At 53.5% G+C, this 24,419-nt stretch overlaps 1 protein-coding gene across 2 annotated transcripts in view; it reads left to right on the top strand.

Moving 5' to 3' along the window:
- C2CD3 (C2 domain containing 3 centriole elongation regulator) overlaps positions 1-19,911 on the top strand; it is a 79,116-nt gene extending 59,205 nt beyond the window's left edge. For both annotated transcript variants that reach the window (XM_066588346.1, XM_066588345.1), the window contains exons 29-33: positions 454-597; positions 1,948-2,147; positions 4,452-5,325; positions 7,644-7,746; positions 18,674-19,911. In XM_066588346.1, the coding sequence (XP_066444443.1) occupies positions 454-597; positions 1,948-2,147; positions 4,452-5,325; positions 7,644-7,746; positions 18,674-18,817 (1,465 nt within the window). In that variant the 3' untranslated portion in view covers positions 18,818-19,911. The remainder of the gene's footprint in view (positions 1-453; positions 598-1,947; positions 2,148-4,451; positions 5,326-7,643; positions 7,747-18,673) is intronic.
- The last annotated feature ends 4,508 nt before the right edge of the window (positions 19,912-24,419 follow it).

The raw sequence follows: 24,419 nt of genomic DNA, 5'->3' as shown, positions 1-24,419 counted from the left end.
AGCAGGGGGCAGTGTGGTAGGCAATATGCTGCTTGGTACTTAGGCGCTAGCATCATGTGGATGTACCATGTACCATCTACCTATTATACAGACACATCCCCCTTCATGGCAGCGGGATTCCGTAATGGCAGCGCCCCCTACCAGCAGGTTAATGCGCCGGCCGCACTGCAGGAACTGCTCAGGGACCGAGAGATGAAGGGACGACTTCTCATCCCAGATCTCATCCGATCCACGGAGGCCGCACCAAGCGACTTACAGGATCCGGTGCCAATGTCTTGTACAAATACCAGAGGATACTAGACCGTCTCCGTAGTGCAGCGCAGGCTTTGGGCCTGTAATCTTATGCAAGCAGATATCACGGTTAACCGGCCTCTCCCGACTAGCAGGAAGCCTCCATGTCGCTCCGTGTTTTCTCTGTCATCCATGTGTTTATGGCTTAATTTTTTTCTGTAGGGAGAATATCTTTCCATCCGGACAACCCGATGATCATACGGAGACGATGCGTCGCTTCCCAGAGTCAGTCCAGCAGTCTCTGAGCGCAGAACACACGGACGCTCCGTCGCAGTCCTCGCGCAGCTCTCTTCTGCCTGCGCTTAGGTGAGGATATAATGGGAGCCACGCTGGAGGAGCAATGTGAGCGACGTGGTCGTTCCTTCCTCGCCTTCGCACATCGTGGTCGGAAATGCTGGTTAACAGTAACAGACTCTGAAGCTTTCACAGAAGAATTTGCCTTGGACGTTCTGAAGCGTTTGTGCGCTGTGACGGCGCCCCGAGGCCGGGTTCACGTGTAGCAGATTTCCTGTGGATTTTGGTGCAGATTTTGGTGCAGATCCTCCGCAGGTTTCACCCTTTAAATTGAACTCAAATTGACGGGATGAAATCTGTACGCATGTTGCCGATCTGCAGCAAACACTACGGCCGCCTTCACACGGGCGAGAAAATCGTGCGACATTTGTGCAACGTACAAATCTCGCATGAATGAGAGCCCCATTCTTTTGAATGGGGTCATACACATGAGTGATGTTATCCTGCTTGACACTGCCATGCGATGCAGGAAACAAATCGTGGCATATTCTATCTTTGTGCGTTCTCTCACTTCACAGCCCCATTGTTTCCAATGGGGCCGGCGGCAGCATTGCGCCACATGCTAGGTGCCAGCGATGGGAGAAACTCTGCAATCTTCCGCCACAGCTGACAGCCGCGAGGGAGGATAGCGTCTTCCCCGAAGTGATGCAAGGCGGTTTTGATATAAAAATGTATCGTATCCAAAGGAATTCACATGATTGAGAGCGGGATAACGGGCAGCGATTCATGGCCTGATATTGCGCTCACCCGTGTGAAGTTGGCCTTAGGGGGTGCGTTCACACCTCAGATTCTGCAGCAGAAATCGCTTGTAAATTTGTGGCTATTTTGCATTTCAGTGGGCAAAATTCTCAGGCAGAACTTCTTGGCTCATTTCCATGCGGATCCACAAGAAGAAGGTACAAGTCACACCTTCACGCGGATCCATGCAGAAACGCATTAGGAATTTCGCATGCGGATTTTGCCCATTGACATCTGCAGCATCAGTAATCGGTTGATGGGACCAGCGTTGGTCCCAACTCCTGGGCTGTAGAACCAGGGAGTCTTCGGCCGCATTCACAGAGATTCACATGGCACAGCACACGGACGCTCCATCTATGTCCCACACATCACACATTACATGGCTTATTCTCGTATGAGACTCACTCAAAGATTGGGCATGCAGCAATGTTTCAAATTTGGACCATCAGTCAAGTGAAACATTAATGTTTTCTGTTCCCATGCGAGGTCCTCCGTATCGCAGTCAGTCGGACCCCACATGGGACTATCAGAGTAAATCTGGGCCGTACTCTATTAGCGAGTTGCTGGGCTTCTGGACATACAGTGATTAGTTGTAACAAATTAGGAATGTTCCTTCCTACTCAGGAAAAATCTGAGTGAGCTGGATGATATTCAGAAGTATTTCAACCAGAAGTTGTACCGGAGTTTGTCAAGCAAAGAACCAGCGGAGGGAGCGTCACTGCAGAGCGTGGGGTCAAAACATCCGAACTCCGAAGAGATCGACACTCATCTGCTGCTCACAAAGTCCAATCTACTAGTGTCCCAAGTCAGCAACCTCATCAGCGGTAAGAAGAGTCCCCTACACATGCACCATCACTCCTCATCAGCAGTATAGAGTGCCTTGTACCTGCACCGCCACTCCCTCATTGGTAGTATAGAGTGCCTTGCATGTGCACCGCCACTCCCTCATTGGTAGTATAGAGTGCCTTGTACCTGCACCGCCACTCCTCATCAGCAGTATAGAGCGCCTTGTACGTGCACCGCCACTCCCTCATTGGCAGTATAGAGTGCTTTGTACCTGCACCACCCCCCCCCCATCATCAGCAGTATAGAGTGCCTTGTACATGCACCACAACTCCCTCATCAGCAGTATAGAGTGCCTTGTACATGCACCACAACTCCCTCATTGGCAGTATAGCGTGCCTTGCACGTGCACCACCACTCCCTCATTGGTAGTATAGAGTGCCTTGCACGTGCACCACCACTCCCTCATTGGTAGTATAGAGTGCCTTGCACGTGCACCACCACTCCCTCATTGGCAGTATAGCGTGCCTTGCACGTGCACCGCCACTCCCTCATTGGTAGTATAGAGTGCCTTGCATGTGCACCGCTACTCCCTCATCAGCAGTATAGAGTGCCTTGTACCTGCATTCCCCCCCCCCCCATCATCAACAGTATAGAGTGCCTTGACATGCACCACAACTCCCTCATCAGCAGTATAGAGTGTCTTGTACATGCACCACAACTCCCTCATTGGCAGTATAGCGTGCCTTGCACGTGCACCACCACTCCCTCATTGGTAGTATAGAGTGCCTTGCACGTGCACCACCACTGCCTCATTGGTAGTATAGAGTGCCTTGCACGTGCACCACCACTCCCTCATTGGTAGTATAGAGTGCCTTGCACGTGCACCACCACTCCCTCATTGGTAGTATAGAGTGCCTTGCACGTGCACCACCACTCCCTCATTGGCAGTATAGAGTGCTTTGTACCTGCACCACCCCCCCCCCATCATCAGCAGTATAGAGTGCCTTGTACATGCACCACAACTCCCTCATCAGCAGTATAGCGTGCCTTGCACGTGCACCACCACTCCCTCATTGGTAGTATAGAGTGCCTTGCACGTGCACCACCACTGCCTCATTGGTAGTATAGCGTGCCTTGCACGTGCACCACCACTCCCTCATTGGTAGTATAGAGTGCCTTGCACGTGCACCACCACTCCCTCATTGGTAGTATAGAGTGCCTTGCACGTGCACCACCACTCCCTCATTGGCAGTATAGCGTGCCTTGCACGTGCACCGCCACTCCCTCATTGGTAGTATAGAGTGCCTTGCATGTGCACCGCTACTCCCTCATCAGCAGTATAGAGTGCCTTGTACCTGCATTCCCCCCCCCCCCCCATCATCAACAGTATAGAGTGCCTTGACATGCACCACAACTCCCTCATCAGCAGTATAGAGTGTCTTGTACATGCACCACAACTCCCTCATTGGCAGTATAGCGTGCCTTGCACGTGCACCACCACTCCCTCATTGGTAGTATAGAGTGCCTTGCACGTGCACCACCACTGCCTCATTGGTAGTATAGAGTGCCTTGCACGTGCACCACCACTCCCTCATTGGTAGTATAGAGTGCCTTGCACGTGCACCACCACTCCCTCATTGGTAGTATAGAGTGCCTTGCACGTGCACCACCACTCCCTCATTGGTAGTATAGAGTGCCTTGCACGTGCACCACCACTCCCTCATTGGTAGTATAGAGTGCCTTGCACGTGCACCGCCACTCCCTCATTGGTAGTATAGAGTGCCTTGCACGTGCACCGCCACTCCCTCATTGGTAGTATAGAGTGCCTTGCACGTGCACCGCCACTCCCTCATTGGTAGTATAGAGTGCCTTGCACGTGCACCGCCACTCCCTCATCGGTAGTATAGAGTGCCTTGCACGTGCACCGCTACTCCCTCATCAGCCGTATAGAATGCCTTGTACGTGCCCCCCCCCCCATCATCAGCAGTATAGAGTGCCTTGTACATGCACCACCACTCCCTCAGCAGTATAGAGTGCCTTGTACATGCACCACCACTCCCTCATCAGCAGTATAGAGTGCCTTGTACGTGCACCGCAACTCCCTTATCAGCCGTAAAGAATGCCTTGTACGTCCCCCCCCATCATCAGCAGTATAGAGTGCCTTGCACGTGCACCGCAACTCCCTCATCAGTTAAAGATTGGACTCAACCAAAAAACATTGGTAGATCTGATTGATACGTTGTCTCTACTTTAATGGATGAATGTTCTGCGATCTGTCATGGCGTCGCATGAGATGTTGTTTTTTTTTTTTTCCTGATCCTCAGTTTATTTTTTTCCTCCAGGTCTTCAGGAAAATCGTCTCTTTCAAGGACCCCCTACCAGCAGCAGGAGTGATGTTACAAGTCACGTCCAGCACACAGACTCAGGAGTTCAGGAACCGGCTCCGGCCCGGGCTGTGGAGCGTGAGCAGGTCCTGTGTCACCAGACAGATGATGGCAGTGACCACCACAGAGCGGACACACCGCTGTTCTCCGCAGCTGGATCTCCCCCTCCTAGAGAGGACAACATGGAGGATGCGTCGGATCCTCCGCTGGGAGAAGGCAGCTTTTTCCTGGGACACGATTTCCATGCTAGCAGCGAGGAGGAGTACGAGGAAAACGTCATTGAGCCCCGAACTCTTAATGAAATCACCACCCTGACGGACAGGACGAGCCCCTGGTCCAGCATGATGTCCGAGCCCGATGACCTAGAACACAACCCAAGAACAGATCGGACGTCTGCAGTGGATCACCCCGAGGACCATCATCTGCTCTCCCAGGGGGTATATAAGGTTGATCAGTCCATTGCCCTCAGCTCCGATGGATCCTGTGAATCCCAGAGTCCAGGTGAAGACCTCCGAGTCCCGAGCTGTGCTGAGGGCGACACTGAGGCACAAGAGCTGGAGCCCACTCGGGCTTTACAAGCATTTACTACAGACAGAAGCACGAGCGCCAACCACCGCGAGGATGAAGGCACTGACCAAAGGAGAGGGGAGGAACCGATAACCTCAGCGGAGCTGGAGGCCGATGACACTCTTGTACCGGATGAGGAATCTGAGGACCAAGCTGCTGAGGAGGAGAGGAGGTCCCAAAGTGACTCTACCCACCCGGGCACATCAGAAGAAGAGGGGGTGCCCGATCCATCAGCGCACCGAGGCGAGCCGAGCGCTCACTTACTGTATCCTTTCCTCTCATCTGATAGGAGTTAGGGCTACAGTTCCTGTCAAAGAGGTTCTTCTCAGACACATCAGGATTAGTGAATCCAACTGCCGGTAGCAGAGACAGTCTAGCTGGTTGCTAGGGATTCACTTCCTACTGTGTTTCCCCGAAGATAGATCCTACCCCAATAGTAAGACCTATTGGGGTTTTGGGGCAGGCTTGAAATATAAGGACTCCCCGAAAATAGGTCCTATCTTGGTTGCCCCCCACCCCCCAAAAAATCAATACTCACATGGTCCGCGGTGTCGGGCGTCCTCCTCTGTCTCACAGCTGCCTTCTGCTGGCGACTGGGCTTTAACTACTCCGCCTCTAGCAAAGCAAGCGCTGTGATTGGCTAATCGAGCGCCGTCTGTGATTGGCTACCAGCGCTTGATTAGCCAATCACAGCGCTCGCTTTGCTAGAGGCGGGGTATTCAAAGCCCCGTCGCCAGCAGAAGGCATCTGTAAGATGAGGAGGACGCTGCTCCGGGCAAAAAAAAAAATAAGACAGTGTCTTATTTACGGGGAAACACGGTAGTAACCACTCATCTTTATAGCATGTTCAGGAATAAAGTCCGTAGCAACCAGTCCGTGTTGGATTACCCAAGGTTTTGCATAGGCCTTTCATCTGAGCGGGGTTTGTATAGAACGGGAGCCGATCCTGCTCCATACGTTCTCCAATCAGGTCAATCGCAGCTCTTAAACCTGACATCATCTCTGATAGCGCCATATAAATACTCTGATTGGCCTTCGCTATTAGCTTCATCTCTAATAGCCGTCTTCGATGAGATGGTGTGATGGCAGCCCAGGGCCACCATGTATCTCTACCTATTAAGATGTGCCTGTGGACTGTCCTAATAGAATGCCTGCAGAAATACCATACATTGCAATTCTGAAGCGATCAAACGATTGCAGGTTCAGGTCCCCTTTTCACATATTTATAATTAAAATAAATAACCCCAAAACGTACGGATTTGGTATCGCCGCGTCCGCGAAGTCCAATCAAAGTGACCTTATTTATCCCACTAAAAAAATACATAATGTCAGAATTGGTCACCGGGCTCCAAGAAAAACTTAAAGGAGTTGTCTCACGCCGAAACGGGTTTTTTTTTTATTCAATAGGCCCCCCGTTCGGCGCGAGACAAACCCAATGCATGTGTTAAAAAAAAAAACTGGGTAGTACTTACCCGAATCCCCGCGCTGCGGCGACTTCTTCCTTCTTCTTACTTACCTTAGTAAGATGGCCGCCGGGATCTTCACTGTGAGGTCCATTGCCGATTCCAGCCTCCTGATTGGCTGGAATCGGCACATGTGATGGGGCGGTGCTACGCGATGACGCGTAGAAGGGGGCGGAGCCAGAGCTCCGCTCGTGCCGAGACCCAAGAGAAGGGAGAAGACCGGACTGCGCAAGCGCGTCTAAAATCGCCAGAAGAGGCGATTTTAGACGGATCCATGGAGACGAGGACGCCAGCAACGGAGCAGGTAAGTGAATAACTTCTGTATGGCTCATAATTAATGCACAATGTATATTACAAAGTGCATTAATATGGCCATACAGAAGTGTATAGACCCACATGCTTTCATGAGACAACCCCTTTAATGAAAAGTGTCCAAAAAGTCTTCTGTAACCCCCATAGACCCTGCAGGACGCCCCACATCCCACACAGCTATGGCGACGGAACGATAAAGTTACGGAGGCAGAAAATATAGATTTTTAAAGTAGCGCCGCAAACCAAACTCTCTAAATGTGGCGCCGCCGTAATCGTACCGCCGCAGGATAAGGTTATGCTATTGTCGCTGCAGTGTGTACGCTGGAAACAAGCCAACCCCAAAGATGGCAGAATTGTGGTTTTTGGGGGATTTTCACAACATTTTTCTCCACTTAGAAATGCCTACATTTTTTCCGAATATTATGCGGTACATTAAATAAAACCGTGGAAAAATACACCTCAGATGGAAAGCTAAGACATGCGATTGCTTAAAAGTGGGGATGAAAAACCAAAAATGAAGGGGAAAAAGGGGGCACGTCATTAAGGGGTTAAAGGGATTGTCCAGAATTAGAAAAGCATGGCTGCTTTCTTCCAAGCACAGCGCCACCCTTGTCTATGGGTTGTGTCTGGTATTGCAGCTCAGCTCCCATTGACTCTGGTACCCCATGGACAAGGGCGGCGCTGTGTTTGGAAGAAGGCAGCCATGTTTTTCTGACCCCTTTGACCGTAGCTGGAATCCGTCTCCATATCCTCATTCTGGCGGCTCCTCCTCCTGCGCTGCTCTTCTCCTTAACCTTCCCATTTCCAGCTCGGATCCGGTGCGTCTTCCCAACTTCTTCCTTCCCCCGGAGGACTTGGAGGCTTCCATGCGGGTCCTGAGCCTTTCTCCAGCCGCCCCCTCGGCTCTGAAGGTGCGTGTCGTCTAATCGCTCACGACTTATCAGCCCTGTAAAAGCCGCAAGCTTCAATGTGATCATGAAGCAGAGAAGAGCCCAGATGTAGCGAGACCGCCGTATCCTGCGCTGAACGTGAAGTCGGGGGGTAACAGGCGCAACTTTAGCAGGAGGTGCGCGAGTCTTTATGAATGTCTGCGCCTGAAAATCAAACCTACAGCAGATAGGAGCTGAAGGGGCCCCAGAGCCGTGTACACACAGAGCCGGCCGCTGGGGTCCAGCAAGTGTTGTCATAGTGACACTGATCAGAACGTACCGCTATACTAATACACAAGTATACGACCCACGGATACGAGACCGGGAGGCTGCGGCTTTAGTATATCCCATACCAGGGAAAGGAACAGTCAGACCCCGTAGACACCGGACCCCCTGCAGCCACAGACCCGGCATAAACGCCACTTCATACTTTATTTGCAGCACTGTTTGTGGCCACTAGGTGGCACCAGTGCTATATGCAAAATAAACTTCCCACCAAAAGTGTTTGCTCCACACGGCGCTCCTGCGTGGCTATTGTATGGCGCATGTCACTTATTAACGTGGCATCCGTGTTGGCTAGTTGCACGCAGATTAGCCCTATTGAATGTGGCTACTCCACGTGCAGAACCACAACCGCGCCGCGTGTAGTACTGCAAAAACAGGAATCCGTAGTGCGAGCGTACTCCAACAGCCAATCAGCATCCAGCCTTTCTGATGGCCTTTCTATGGCCACACAATGACGCCGCTGGTCGTGGGGAGCGCGATGCTGCGGAGCGCCTGCAGGGGCGATCCTGTTCTTATAATCTGCGTCTGCAGCGCCGGCCGCCACACAGCAGCCCGTAAGAAGAGGAAACTAGAAGCGAGAGTTCAGTAGAAAATGTCGCCCCGTGGAGGATGAGGTGGTGACGGTGACTGGACGGCTGCCCTATACCCGCTGTCAGGAGTGGGCATAGCGTCGTACAGTGACACTCCGCCACAACCTCCACCCATTTATTAATAACGTCTGCGTTTATCTTAAAGGGCCGGCGTCCAATCTGGTATAAATGAAGCCTAATTATGGTGTAATGCAGAGGTCTGCCATCTTCTCGTAGACTTCGGAGGGGTTTATTGTGGCTTTGCCACAAGTCTTACTTGTGAAAAAAAATAAATGACGAGAACATCCAACATAAAGCAGCCGCCAGGCATCCTCTTGCCCCGCCCTTTGCCCCCTCTGCGTTACCGGCGGTGGATGATTTTGGGGTCATTAGATTTGTGACCTCACCGCTGCAAAATCATAAACTTTGCGTTTGATACATTGAGTGACGGTCGGGTCACAGTTCTATGTTATGGCCTTAGTTCTTCCTGCTGGCGGGGGCGATATCGGGTGTGAATCACGACCATCCATGTGGGAACCTCTAGATGTGAGGCGTATTCACATAGGAACACCCTCGCATCACTGCGGGCCTGAAGGAATCCCCCAGTGGGCTGTCACAGCTGCAAGCAGAGGTTGTAATGACCCTCATTCACTGACAGCAAGCAGAAGTGTAATGACCCTCATTCACTGACAGCAAGCAGCTGTTGTGCTGACCCTCATTCACTGACAGCAAGCAGAGGTTGTGGTGACCTTCATTCACTGCCTGCAAGCAGAGGTGGTGCTGCCCCCCCCCCATTCACTGCCAGCAAGCAGAGGTTGTGCTGCCCCCCCCCCATTCACTGCCAGCAAGCAGAGGTTGTGCTGCCCCCCCCCCCATTCACTGCCAGCAAGCAGAGGTTGTGCTGACCCGCCATTCACTGCCAGCAAGCAGAGGTTGTGCTGACCCGCCATTCACTGCCAGCAAGCAGAGGTTGTGCTGACCCCCCCCCCCATTCACTGCCAGCAAGCCGAGGTTGTGCCGACCCCCCCACCCATTCACTGCCAGCAAGCAGAGGTTGTGCTGACCCCCCATTCATTGTCAGCAAGCAGAGGTTGTGCTGACCCCCCCCCCATTCACTGCCAGCAAGCAGAGGTTGTGCCGACCCCCCCATTCACTGCCAGCAAGCAGAGGTTGTGCCGACCCCCCCCCCCCCCCACTCACTGCCAGCAAGCAGAGGTTGTGCCGACCCCCCCCCCCCCATTCACTGCCAGCAAGCAGAGGTTGTGCCGACCCCCCATTCACTGCCAGCAAGCAGAGGTTGTGCCGACCCCCATTCACTGCCAGCAAGAAGAGGAATAGAAGATACTTATGGTATGTACTGCGTACCCCTTACGCAGTGCCCACCTGGCATCTGGGGGTCATCCTCTTGCCTTGGCTGTGAGAAGTTTGGACTCCCCTAAGCAGGTCCTTGGCAGCAGCGGAGGCTCAGCACTGTTCCCACCCTCCCCGCCAGCAGGTGTGCCCACGGCAGTGCCTGATCCAGGAATGCAGTAAACACGTATGACCGTGGAGCCGGTATGGGAAGCGAACAGCATGGGATGCGCGGAGCCGAGTTTGGCGGCGCTCAGGGTCACGGCTGGGAACGCTCCTGCCGCTCGCATCACAAACAGCTGGTTCGGTTCCTGGCTTTTGTTTCTGAGAAGCGACTTTACAGGAAACAAAAGGAGAGCTGCGCCCGTATCTGCGCCTGTATCTGCGCCCTCGCTGTATGGGGTTAACCCTTTCCTCTGGAGTCAGAGCTAGACCCCCATATAATGTAGTTCCAGTCTGTTTGTACAGCGCTGACCAGTGTGGTTGAGGCATGTAGTGCTGTTCATCCTGGTCTATGAATAGAATGCTAGAACTACCGTGAGGACTGACACCACTTGGGCAGAGCAGAAGGAAGGAGATGGTAACAGCGTAATGTCCATCTACATATGGCGCTGGGGCTCATTCACACGGCCAGTGCCGTGTCGGTCCATGAAATACGCAGCGCTCTTACTGCTCGGTTTGTACGCCGGCTGCTTTCTTCACGCACATAAAGTTTCCTGCCGACACGTAAAACCGCGATGAAGACGAAGAAACTTGTTTATTTCCTGGAGGTTTCACCTGATCCCTCAGACTAACGGGCGATGCCGCGCTCCGGGCCCACAGAGAGCCGCAGGTTTTGTTTTTGTGTACGTAAATAACACCCATCTGCCGCGCCGCTCTCCGGGCGTCTGCTGTCCGCGTAACAAGCGCAAAAATATGTAGGTTATATGGGCCAGAAATACGCCGGTACAACGTATCCCTCGCGGTATTCACTGCAGGGTCACACAAGATGGCCGGGGGAAAACTCAAGGACCTCGCAAAACTCCGTGCGCCCCTCGACTGCTGGCGGATTCCTCTGACTTAGGCCGCCTGCACACGGGCGGGTCGGATCTGGCAGCGAGAATTCTCGCCGCGGGACCCGACCCGAGAGCCTGCAGGGATGAGCGCGTACTCACCTGCGCCCGGCGGCCCCGGCTCTTTCATGTGCCGGCTGCCGCGCAGCCGGCGCATGTGCAGGCCGGAGCCGGCAGCCGGGTGAGTGCGTGCCCCGCACAAAAATAGGACATGCCGCGGTTTGTTTGCCGCGTGAAATCTCGCGCGGCCAAACCGCGGCCGTCTGCATAGGAGTGCGTATTGTAATGCACTCCTATGCAAACTTTCAGCGGCAGAAATCCAGCGGGAAATCCGCCCGTGTGCAGGCAGCCTATCTGCCCCAGACCGCAGCCAATACACTCCTATGAGGATCCGCAGTTGTCCCCAGACGGACGGATGTGTATCGCGTTTTTTCACGCGCGTGAAAAAATCTGTGACCTGTTCTAATTTGGGTCGGATTCTGCGCGTGAAGCCTTCAATACAAGTGAATGGGTGCGTTTTTTCACGCAGTACATCCGCAGTGCAGCTGCGGATGGAGTCACTGGTTGCTATGACTACAGGAAGTAGGCATGGTAGGAGGCGTCCCAACACACAGCACAGAGCTTCACAGGCAAATGTGTAGAGGGAGAGAGGTAGTATTTCTTGCCAATGCAGGATGTAAGAATGCAAAATCTGTAGTAATGAATTCCTCTTGTGAATTTTTTTGCAGTGACTGAAATAAAGTTACATGGATCACCCATGCCCACAAAGACATCAATAATTTAACGGCGCTCGCACAAGCAAGAGGGACAAAACGGAGTCTGGGTGTTGGTTTTTAAGCTGTTTTCCAAGGAATGGGCAGTTCTCTAGGGGTTGGGTTTACAATAAGGGGCGGCTGCTGGTTTTTCTGCGCGTTTTTTTCCGCAACATATCCGTGTGTGATTTTTCACGCATCCGCACCTATCCGCAAGCACATTTAGGTACCATACGCGCGTGAAAATCCGCTAGCGGAATCTGGAATGCGTGGATTTCCGCCGCTGAAAGTTTGCATAGGAGTGCATTACAATACGCACTCCTATGCAGACGGCCGCGGTTTGGTCACGCGAAATCTCGCGCGGCAAACAAACCGCGACATGTCCTATTTTTGTGCGGGGCTCGCACTCACCCGGCCGCCGGCTCCGGTCTGCGCATGCGCTGGCTGCGCGGCAGCCGGCACATGAAAGAGCTGGGTCCGCCAGGCGCGGGTGAGTACGCGCTCGTCCCTGCAGGCTCTCGGGCCGGGTCCCGCGGCGAGAATTCTCGCTGACGGATCCGACCCGCTCGTGTGCAGGCGGCCTTATAAGGGTGTTATTACAACCAACGGACCAAATGCGCCATTTATCACAGCGGGGAAACCAGCCGCCATTTGTAAGAGTTTGTGCCCGGATGTGGAGTCAGAGGGGCGCAGACTGCTGTAAATGGCGGTAGGCTGTAGCCTTCATGACGATTCCATAAACTGCAGCCGCCCTGCGGGGCTCCCGGTCCGATCTGCAGTCGCATCATCTGTTATCGATGACACAGCGCCGTCCTCGGATTTCCCGTTCGCTCCGGAGGACACTGTGTACAAAGGTCACGTCTGGTAATCTGGATCTGGTTCAGTCCGGCTGACGAGCGAAACCAGTCACTGCTGAAATTAGCTGCAGATTTGGCCAAGTGGCTGCTGATAGGAACATTACTCAACGACAGCTGCTTAACCCCCTCACCACCGCGACGCAGGGGGACGGGGGCTATGGGGACACGCTGACTCTTGGGGGACGGGATAATGACACGCTGACACTTGGGGGACGGGATAATAACACGCTGACACTTGGGGGACGGGGGCTATGGGGAAACGCTGACACTTGGGGGACGGGATAATGACACGCTGACACTTGGGGGACGGGATAATGACACGCTGACACTTGGGGGACGGGATAATGACACACTGACACTTGGGGGACGGGATAATAACACGCTGACACTTGAGGGACGGGATAATGACACCCTGACACTTGGGGGACGGGATAATGACACACTGACACTTGGGGGACGGGATAATAACACGCTGACACTTGGGGGACGGGGGCTATGGGGAAACGCTGACACTTGGGGGACGGGATAATGACACGCTGATACTTGGGGGACGGGATAATGACACGCTGACACTTGGGGGACGGGATAATACCACGCTGACACTTGGGGGACGGGGGCTATGGGGAAACGCTGACACTTGGGGGATGGGATAATGACACGCTGATACTTGGGGGACGGGATAATGACACGCTGACACTTGGGGGACGGGATAATGACACGCTGATACTTGGGGGACGGGATAATGACACACTGACACTTGGGGGACGGGATAATAACACGCTGACACTTGGGGGACGGGGGCTATGGGGAAACGCTGACACTTGGGGGACGGGATAATGACACGCTGATACTTGGGGGACGGGATAATGACACACTGACACTTGGGGGACGGGATAATGACACGCTGATACTTGGGGGACGGGATAATAACACGCTGACACTTGGGGGACGGGGGCTATGGGGAAACGCTGACACTTGGGGGATGGGATAATGACACGCTGACACTTGGGGGACGGGATAATGACACGCTGATACTTGGGGGACGGGATAATGACACGCTGTCTCTTGGGGGACGGGATAATGACACGCTGTCACTTGGGGGACGGGATAATGACACGCTGATACTTGGGGGACAGGATAATGACACACTGATACTTGGGGGACGGGATAATGACACGCTGATACTTGGGGGACGGGATAATAACACGCTGACACTTGGGGGACGGGGGCTATGGGGAAACGCTGACACTTGGGGGACGGGATAATGACACGCTGATACTTGGGGGACGGGATAATGACACGCTGACACTTGGGGGACGGGATAATGACACGCTGATACTTGGGGGACGGGATAATGACACGCTGACACTTGGGGGACGGGATAATGACACGCTGATACTTGGGGGACGGGATAATACCACGCTGACACTTGGGGGACGGGGGCTATGGGGAAACGCTGACACTTGGGGGATGGGATAATGACACGCTGATACTTGGGGGACGGGATAATGACACGCTGACACTTGGGGGACGGGATAATGACACGCTGATACTTGGGGGACGGGATAATGACACACTGACACTTGGGGGACGGGATAATAACACGCTGACACTTGGGGGACGGGGGCTATGGGGAAACGCTGACACTTGGGGGACGGGATAATGACACGCTGATACTTGGGGGACGGGATAATGACACACTGACACTTGGGGGACGGGATAATGACACGCTGATACTTGGGGGACGGGATAATAACACGCTGACACTTGGGGGACGGGGGCTATGGGGAAACGCTGACACTTGGGGGATGGGATAATGACACGCTGACACTTGGGGGACGGGATAATGACACGCTGATACTTGGGGGACGGGATAATGACACGCTGTCTCTTGGGGGACGGGATAATGACACGCTGTCACTTGGGGGACGGGATAATGACACGCTGATACTTGGGGGACAGGATAATGACACACTGATACTTGGGGGACGGGATAATGACACGCTGATACTTGGGGGACGGGATAATAACACGCTGACACTTGGGGGACGGGGGCTATGGGGAAACGCTGACACTTGGGGGACGGGATAATGACACGCTGACACTTGGGGGACGGGATAATGACACGCTGATACTTGGGGGACGGGATAATGACACACTGACACTTGGGGGACGGGATAATGACACGCTGATACTTGGGGGACGGGATAATGACACGCTGACACTTGGGGGACGGGGGCTATGGGGAAACGCTGACACTTGGGGGACGGGATAATGACACGCTGATACTTGGGGGACGGGATAATGACACGCTGTCTCTTGGGGGACGGGATAATGACACGCTGTCACTTGGGGGACGGGATAATGACACGCTGTCACTTGGGGGACGGGATAATGACACGCTGTCACGTGGGGGACGGGATAATGCCACGCTGATACTTGGGGGACAGGATAATGACACGCTGTCACTTGGGGGACGGGATAATGCCACGCTGTCACGTGGGGGACGGGATAATGACACGCTGACACTTGGGGGGACGGGATAATCACACGCTGATACTTGGGGGACGGGATAATGACACGCTGACACGTGGGGGACGGGATAATGACACGCTGTCACGTGGGGGACGGGATAATGACACGCTGTCACGTGGGGGACGGGATAATGACACGCTGACACTTGGGGGACGGGATAATGACACGCTGACACTTGGGGGACGGGATAATGACACGCTGACACGTGGGGGACGGGATAATGACACGCTGACACTTGGGGGGACGGGATGATACGCTGACACTTGGGGGGACGGGATGATGACACGCTGACACTTGGGGGACGGGATAATGACACGCTGACACTTGGGGGGACGGGATAATGACACGCTGACACTTGGGGGGACGGGATAATGACACGCTGACACTTGGGGGGGACGGGATAATGACACGCTGACACTTGGGGGACGGGATAATGACACGCTGTCACGTGGGGGACGGGATAATGACACGCTGACACTTGGGGGACGGGATAATGACACGCTGACACGTGGGGGACGGGATAATGACACGCTGACACTTGGGGGACGGGATAATGACACGCTGTCACGTGGGGGACGGGATAATGACACGCTGACACGTGGGGGACGGGATAATGACACGCTGACACTTGGGGGAGGGCGGGATAATGACACGCTGTCACTTGGGGGACGGGATAATGACACGCCGACACTTGGGGGATGGGATAATGACACGCTATCACTTGGGGGACGGGATAATGACACACTGACACTTGGGGGACGGGGTAATGACACGCTGTCACTTGGGGGACGGGATAATGACACGCTGACACGTGGGGGACGGGATAATGACACGCTGACACGTGGGGGACGGGATAATGACACACTGTCACGTGGGGGACGGGATAATGACACGCTGACACGTGGGGGACGGGATAATGACACGCTGACACTTGGGGGAGGGCGGGATAATGACACGCTGTCACTTGGGGGACGGGATAATGACACGCTGACACGTGGGGGACGGGATAATGACACGCTGACACGTGGGGGACGGGATAATGACACGCTGTCACGTGGGGGACGGGATAATGACACGCTGTCACGTGGGGGACGGGATAATGACACGCTGACACTTGGGGGACGGGATAATTACACGCTGACACTTCGTGGACGGGATAATGACACGCTGACACTTGGGACGGGATAATGACACGCTGACACTTGGGGGGGATGGGATAATGACACGCTGACACGGGGACGGGATAATGACACGCTGACACTTGGGGGACGGGATGATGACACGCTGACACTTGGGGGACGGGATAATGACACGCTATCACTTGGGGGACGGGATAATGACACGCTGACACTTACATAGTAACATAGTATGTAAGGCTGAATGAAGCCATTGTCCATCTAGTCCAGCCTGTCTATCCTACTTTGTTGATCCAGAGGAAGGCAAAAACCCCAAGGCCAGAAAACAATTAGCCCTTTTGGGGAAAAAATTCCTTCCCGACTCCCTAATGGCAATCAGACTGGGGGGTGGAATAATGACACGCTGTCTCTTCGGGGACGGGATAATGACACGCTGTCACTTGGGGGACGGGATAATGCCACGCTGTCACGTGGGGGACGGGATAATGACACGCTGACACGTGGGGGACGGGATAATGACACGCTGTCACGTGGGGGACGGGATAATGACACGCTGTCATGTGGGGGACGGGATAATGACACGCTGTCATGTGGGGGATGGGATAATGACACACTGATACTTGGGGGACGGGATAATGACACGCTGACACGTGGGGGACGGGATAATGACACGCTGACACTTGGACGGGATAATGACACGCTGACACTTGGGGGGACGGGATAATGACATGCTGATACTTGGGGGACGGGATAATGACACGCTGACACTTGGGGGACGGGATAATGACACGCTGACACTTGGGGGACGGGATAATGACACGCTGATACTTGGGGGACGGGATAATGACACGCTGACACTTGGGGGGGCGGGATAATGACACGCTGACACTTGGGGGACGGGATAATGACACGCTGACACGTGGGGGACGGGATAATGACACGCTGACACTTGGGGAGACGGGATAAAGACACGCTGACACTTGGGGGACGGGATAATGACACGCTGATACTTGGGGGACGGGATAATGACACGCTGACACTTGGGGGGCGGGATAATGACACGCTGACACATGGGGGACGGGATAATGACACGCTGACACGTGGGGGACAGGATAATGACACGCTGACACTTGGGGGACGGGATAATGACACGCTGACACTTGGGGGACGGGATAATGACACGCTGACACTTGGGGGACGGGATAATGACACACTGACACTTGGGGGGACGGGATAATCACACGCTGATACTTGGGGGACGGGATAATGACACGCTGATACTTGGGGGACGGGATAATGATACGCTGACACGTGGGGGACGGGATAATGACACGCTGTCACGTGGGGGACGGGATAATGACACGCTGTCATGTGGGGGACGGGATAATGACACGCTGTCATGTGGGGGATGGGATAATGACACACTGATACTTGGGGGACGGGATAATGACACGCTGACACGTGGGGGACGGGATAATGACACGCTGACACTTGGACGGGATAATGACACGCTGACACTTAGGGGGACGGGATAATGACATGCTGATACTTGGGGGACGGGATAATGACACGCTGACACTTGGGGGACGGGATAATGACACGCTGACACTTGGGGGACGGGATAATGACACGCTGATACTTGGGGGACGGGATAATGACACGCTGACACTTGGGGGGCGGGATAATGACACGCTGACACTTGGGGGACGGGATAATGACACGCTGACACGTGGGGGACGGGATAATGACACGCTGACACTTGGGGAGACGGGATAAAGACACGCTGACACTTGGGGGACGGGATAATGACACGCTGATACTTGGGGACGGGATAATGACACGCTGACACTTGGGGGGCGGGATAATGACACGCTGACACATGGGGGACGGGATAATGACACGCTGACACGTGGGGGACAGGATAATGACACGCTGACACTTGGGGGACGGGATAATGACACGCTGACACTTGGGGGGACGGGATAATCACACGCTGATACTTGGGGGACGGGATAATGACACGCTGATACTTGGGGGACGGGATAATGACACGCTGACACTTGGGGGACGGGATAATGACACGCTGACACTTGGGGGACGGGATAATCACACGCTGATACTTGGGGGACGGGATAATGACACGCTGATACTTGGGGGACGGGATAATGACACGCTGACACTTGGGGGACGGGATAATGACACGCTGACACTAGGGGGACGGGATAATGACACCCTGACACTTGGGGGACGGGATAATGACACCCTGACACTTGGGGGACGGGATAATGACACGCTGACACTTGGGGGGGGCAGAACGCAAATTCCGCTTTGTGTGAAAGTGACGTTATTCATTGCTTATCTTTCTGTTTCCAGGATGAAGACACCGGAGCCCCTAGAGGAATCCCTCACCGCCGCCGCCCGCACCGCACACACAGGGTGGTTAGTGGTGAGCTGCCGCCGGCCGAGGTGAATCGAATTGCAAGGATCTTTGCGGCACAGTTTTCTTCTAAGAAATGAGGGCGACGTCTACGGATCTCCTCAGCCGGCGCCTTCTTCCTCTCCAGAGCTAGCAGTGCTCGCATGGCTGTGCTGTGACTTGTAGTTCACAGCTGACCTAGACCTCCGGAGGGAGGACAGATGCTCTCAGTGTGAAGCACTCTCTCCCCTTCAGAGGACTGGATTCATAAAAAGGAGTGCTGTATTATACTCCAGAGCTGCAATCACAATACTGCTAGTTATTGGAAACAATCAGCAAGTTTGTTGGAGATCCTATAATACAGTTTTCCCTCCAGCAGGAGATTGGTGGAAAGACACAACTCCCAGAATGCAAATCCTCAGACAGTGATGCTGGCAGATTCCAGCTCTGAAGCCTCCAGAATAGTGAATGCAGCTCCGGAGTATAATGCACATTATATAAGGCAACCATTAGAGTAGGTTCACACGCTGTATTTTGGCACGTGTTCTCGATATGAGTCTCATTGATCTGTAATGGGGCGCTGCGACGTCTCGCTTCGTTTTTGTTCAATAGAAATCAATAGGACTTCAGATTATTCATCAACTGCAAAAGATGCGCCTGAAACCCGAGCGTGTTTTGTGCAGATTTTGTCCGCCCCGTCGGACCGGCCGTGTGACCCCACATACACCCCACGCTCTCGCTCCGGTTTAAGGTGCGGTTTTTGCATTTGACGCATAATTTGATGCGTATTTTGAAGTCCCATTGAATTGTATGGCAAAAACCGACAGAAAACAAAAAAGGCGCGCCGTCCCTTTAATTTCCATGACGCGTGTGTTACATACATGCTGGGAAAAATGCATCGTCCAGACCGGGGCGCGGTTCGCCATTACAAATCACTGCAGCGCGTATTTTGGCGAGGAATGCCGTGTGAACAAACTCTGAGAATCCCAGGCAGTCCTTGGCCTGCGAGCTCTGTGCTGGTGGTGATGCGCCTCCCTCAGCGGCGCCCCCTGCAGCTCACCGCCTCATGTTGTACATATAATCTCCGCTTTTGTATTATAGATATTTATAGATAAATAATTTATTTTTTCCGCTGATTTTGTCTAATTTATTACATTTTCACAAAAGTTTGGAATAAAAGTTTGCCGATCAGTGATCACCCGCGTCCGTGGATTGGCGGCGTCTAGTGTGCGGCTACACCAGGCAGCAGATAATCCGGCTGCGTCCTTACAAGGTTTTCTATTTTCCTGTGTGTCGGGGCGCACAGGGTGGCATCACAGCACATTGCGCCAACTGAGCTCTGCTGCATGTGCCAAACGCAGCCCAGGATGATCCCCCAGGATGGTCGTTCTCACACCCTGCAGTGCCAGCGCTGATGTTTTTGGACAAGGTCTATAATATTATTCATCCTAAACTGTCTGGTTCATGAACAGAATGCAAGAAATACAGTGCAGACTGACACAGGCAGAACATTAGGAGAGAGGAAGAAGAGGGTGATATTACTCCACATGGCGATGGCCATCTAGGCTCCTCTAAGGGTGAACCGTCGCTTTAATTCCCACATGTGAGTTATGGAACACCATATTCCCACAGCTGATTGGCCGCTGCCGGTCGCTGACCTTCAAGACTTGTTAGTAAATAAGTCCCTGGTAAGTGGGGAGTGTGAGCTCCGGGGTCCGCTGCCAGGAAGACCACCTGCTCCGTGTCCCGGGACGAGCCTCGCCGCGACCTTTCTCCCACTTATAGATGTGAACTTTCAGTTCTGGCCGCAGGCGGGCAAGGCTGGCATTCCAGTAATGGGGGCATGGCAGGGGCTCGCCCGTTAGGGTCATTCATTTTTAGCCCGTATTGGGGTGCTTTCACACCTGCGTTTGGGGTTCCGTGTTTCTTCTGTTTGGGAAAGGGAAGCCAGGGGAATCCCCACAGATCCGTCTTATGACAACCGAACAGCGGCGAACGGCCTGCGCCGACTATAATGGCGTCTGTTCGCTTTCCTTTCAGCGGCATTTTACCGGATGATGAAGTCCGGCATGCAGCTTTATTTCTTCTGCTATTTTGTGCCGGATCTGCGACGGAATCTCCGAAGGTTCCAACGCAAACGTGAAAGCGACCTTGTGTGCGGTTTACACGCATAATGCGAACACCGTTAGTTTGCACTGGCTCATTCAAATGTGCGCGTTTATACATACGTGAAAGAACGCAGCGAGCTCTATTTAGTTCTGGGTTATTGACCAAAATCGTAAAAAACGTGGCAAATATGCAGTTGACGAGCGCGGTCACGGTGTTTTTACACATTTTGGCAGGATACAGTGGTAAAAAAAACTTTAATTGGTCATTCCTGCCTTTTTTTTTGTGTGTGTGTGTGTGTGGGGGGGGTTGCCCGTAGCAACCAGAGACCTTGTACCAGTAAAGCTGCAACCAATCAGATTCCAGCCTTCTCAGAGGCACTTTGGGAACTGAAAGCAACAACCTGATTGGTTGCTACAACTCCGTCTAGCACTACCTGTGCCCTCACACATCCACTGGTCCCAACACCTCCTAACAGTCTGGTCAGATGCTCCTCTCTACTGGTGGTCTGTAGGGGGCGTCCTGAGCCCGGTCACCTTGTGTGCCCTCACACATTCACTGGTCTCAACACCACTTAACAGTCTGGTCAGATGCTCCTCTCTACTGATGGTCTGTAGGGGGCGTCCTGAGCCCGGTCACCTTGTGTGCCCTCACACATCCACTGGTCCCAACACCTCCTAACAGTCTGGTCAGATGCTCCTCTCTACTGGTGGTCTGTAGGGGGCGTCCTGAGCCCGGTCGCCATGTGTGCCCCCATCCACTGGTCCCAACACCCCCTAACAGTCTGGTCAGACACTCTTCTCTACTGGTGGCCTGTAGGGGGCGTCCTGAGCCCGGTCACCTTGTGCGCCCTCACACATCCACTGCTCCCAACACCCCCTAACAGTCTGGTCAGACGCTCCTCTACTGGTGGCCTGTAGGGGGCATCCTGAGCCCGGTCACCTTGTGTGCCCCCATCCACTGGTCCCAACACCCCCTAACAGTCTGGTCAGATGCTCCTCTCTACTGGTGGTCTGTAGGGGGCGTCCTGAGCCTGGTCACCTTGTGTGCCCCCATCCACTGGTCCCAACAGCTCCTAACAGTCTGGTCAGATGCTCCTCTCTACTGGTGGCCTGTAGGGGGCATCCTGAGCCCGGTCACCTTGTGTGCCCTCACACATCCACTGGTCCCAACACCTCCTAACAGTCTGGTCAGAATGGCCCGGTGGGGGACAATTCGTCGATACGACCCTTCAGCTTCTCACATCCCAATAATGCGCCCCCCTCTGGTAACGGGGTGAAATCTCTTCTCTGTGTAGTAGAGGCGTCCAGTGGCCAACAAGCTCTACAAGCGGAAGAAGAGGTCACTACACACAAGGGGCCTCCGAGAGCCTCTTATAGGCCAAGGGGGGAACCACTTTTAGGGCCTCCGGTGACAAGACTGTCCATCTAATCACCACAACTCTCATCATCTACAGATCTGCTGAGATGGAACTGCAGGACGGGGGGAGGGGTGGGGTTGGTTGGTTGTTTTTTTTACAAAAAGCATAACAGATCTCCCAGCAGGGGTACAACGGGCGCAGCAGGCACACCTGGTACGGAGGGGGCACACACCTCCCATGAGGAGGCTTCGGATTGGCAGATGGAAAGTATTTCACATGCTGAGTCACTGCCTCCCCCAACCACATTCCCCGTCACCCCCTGAACCATAATCGCTCTCGTGTGCGGTTCAGCTCATCCGCAGCGAGGAGCCGCCGTGGAAGAACACCGCTGAACTTCAGTGACACTTCAGGGCTCCCCTTCGGGGCTCCGGCACACTTGTGTTTTTCACACAGTTGTCAACGGGACTTTCTGATGTTAAAAACGCACAAAAATCGCAGAACACAAACCTGCGAGGCGCTTTTAGCTTTAGGAAGTTCCATGGACAACCGTGGTAAAAAAACGCAGCATTAAAAACCACAAGTGGGTGTTCGCCCTCACACAGCCGTATATGAGCCAAAACCAGCAGCGGGGTGAAAGTACTGATGTAAAGTCCGAATTGTCAGATTGTGAGAAGTGCAGAAATCGCATCGGAGAAGAAACCAGGAGATTAAATGGGTTCATTCTTCATGGTGTCTCTCTTTTTTTTTGGGGTGACTTTGCCCAATATTCCCTACGGGAACCATAAAGATCCCATCGCACTTGTATGTCATGAGATGCAATGCGGTTGTTTACCGCTATAACGAATGGAACGTTTTTCATGCACACAAGCACATTTTATCACATTACATGCAACCGCATGAAGAGACTCGCAGCCAGTTCTATCTGGACCAATAGGCTCTTGCAGTGAATGTGTGCGAAATACACATAAAACCTGCATATTCGCGGCGCATATAGACGCAGTCAATGTGATTTTGTGTGTTTCTATTGCTTCCCTTGTGCTTCAATTTCTTCACGATTTTCAAGATCTCTGTTTGCTGTCAGTAAATGGGAACATTCAGTATTTAGATGGAGAGTGAAAACCTGCCTGACCCTACCCAGCTCACACATCTGCTGGTCCTATTATGGGACTGTTCACGCAGGACAGAATGAGGCCGCACACCCACTGGCGTTTCTTTTTTTTTTCTCTTACCCTGTGAAAACACTCGCCTCGCAGTGCAAGAAAAACGCTGTGATATCGCCAGTGTTTTCAACAGGGCCAGCGGCAGCAGCGCTAACCCCATTGAAAACAGGGAGAATATCGCGGACTTCTGTGACAGCTGTGACAGTTGTGACAGAAGCCGAGGATGCTATCCCATTGCTTTCAAAGGGTTGTCACTGCTGGCGCCGGCCCCATTGAAAGCGGTGGTTTTGTGGCAACCCCCACAGCATGATTTTCGGGGAAAGGCTTGAAATATAAGCCCTTTACTAAAAATCATCCCTAGCTGGTTAAAAAAACAGAAACAAACTTTACTCCGGCTGGCTCCCCTGCACTGCTGTCCAGCACTTTCAGCAGCATTTTTAAATCCCCGCCTCCTCAAAGGGCTGTGCTGATTGGCTGAGCGCTCAGCCAATTACAACCAGCGCTTAGCCCCCCCGATGCCCGCGGGGATGAAGGAAACTCCTGCCACAGCTGTGACAGAAGTCCGCGGTCTCCTCCCTAGGTTTTCAATGTGGCGCCGCTGCTGCCGCTGGCCCCATTGATAACACTGGCGATATCACAGCGTTTTTCTTGCGCTGCGAGTGTTTTCACTTGCTCTCACAGCACAAGAGAAAAAAACCCCAGTGGGTGTCCGCCCTTACACCGCAGGATGCTGTGAAATCCCACACCTAAATCTGCAGCTCTAACTGTGGACTATGATGCAGAATTGCCGGCAGGTTTGAAGCCATTTTCAATTCTGCATCAAACTGCAGGTCGCTGCAGACTTTGCTGCAGAATTTATTGCGGCTTGCAGTGCGCTCTGATGTTTAGCATGATGTCTGCTGCGAGCGAGGAGGATGACGTCCGGGCGGGCTGTCAGCCTGTAAATATACACAATGAATGTTCTTATTCGCTGACAGGAAGCAGAGATCTTGAAAGCAGTGAGGAATTGAAGCACAAACTTTATTTGAAACTTGCAGCAGTTCTCGCTGGGGACCGTCCTCTCTCTTCTGATGGATG

This window comes from Eleutherodactylus coqui, chromosome 1 (assembly GCF_035609145.1).
Source record: "Eleutherodactylus coqui strain aEleCoq1 chromosome 1, aEleCoq1.hap1, whole genome shotgun sequence".
Lineage (NCBI taxonomy): Eukaryota > Metazoa > Chordata > Amphibia > Anura > Eleutherodactylidae > Eleutherodactylus > Eleutherodactylus coqui.
Note: the sequence above shows the minus strand (reverse complement) of the source record. Positions and strands in the feature narration are given on the sequence as shown.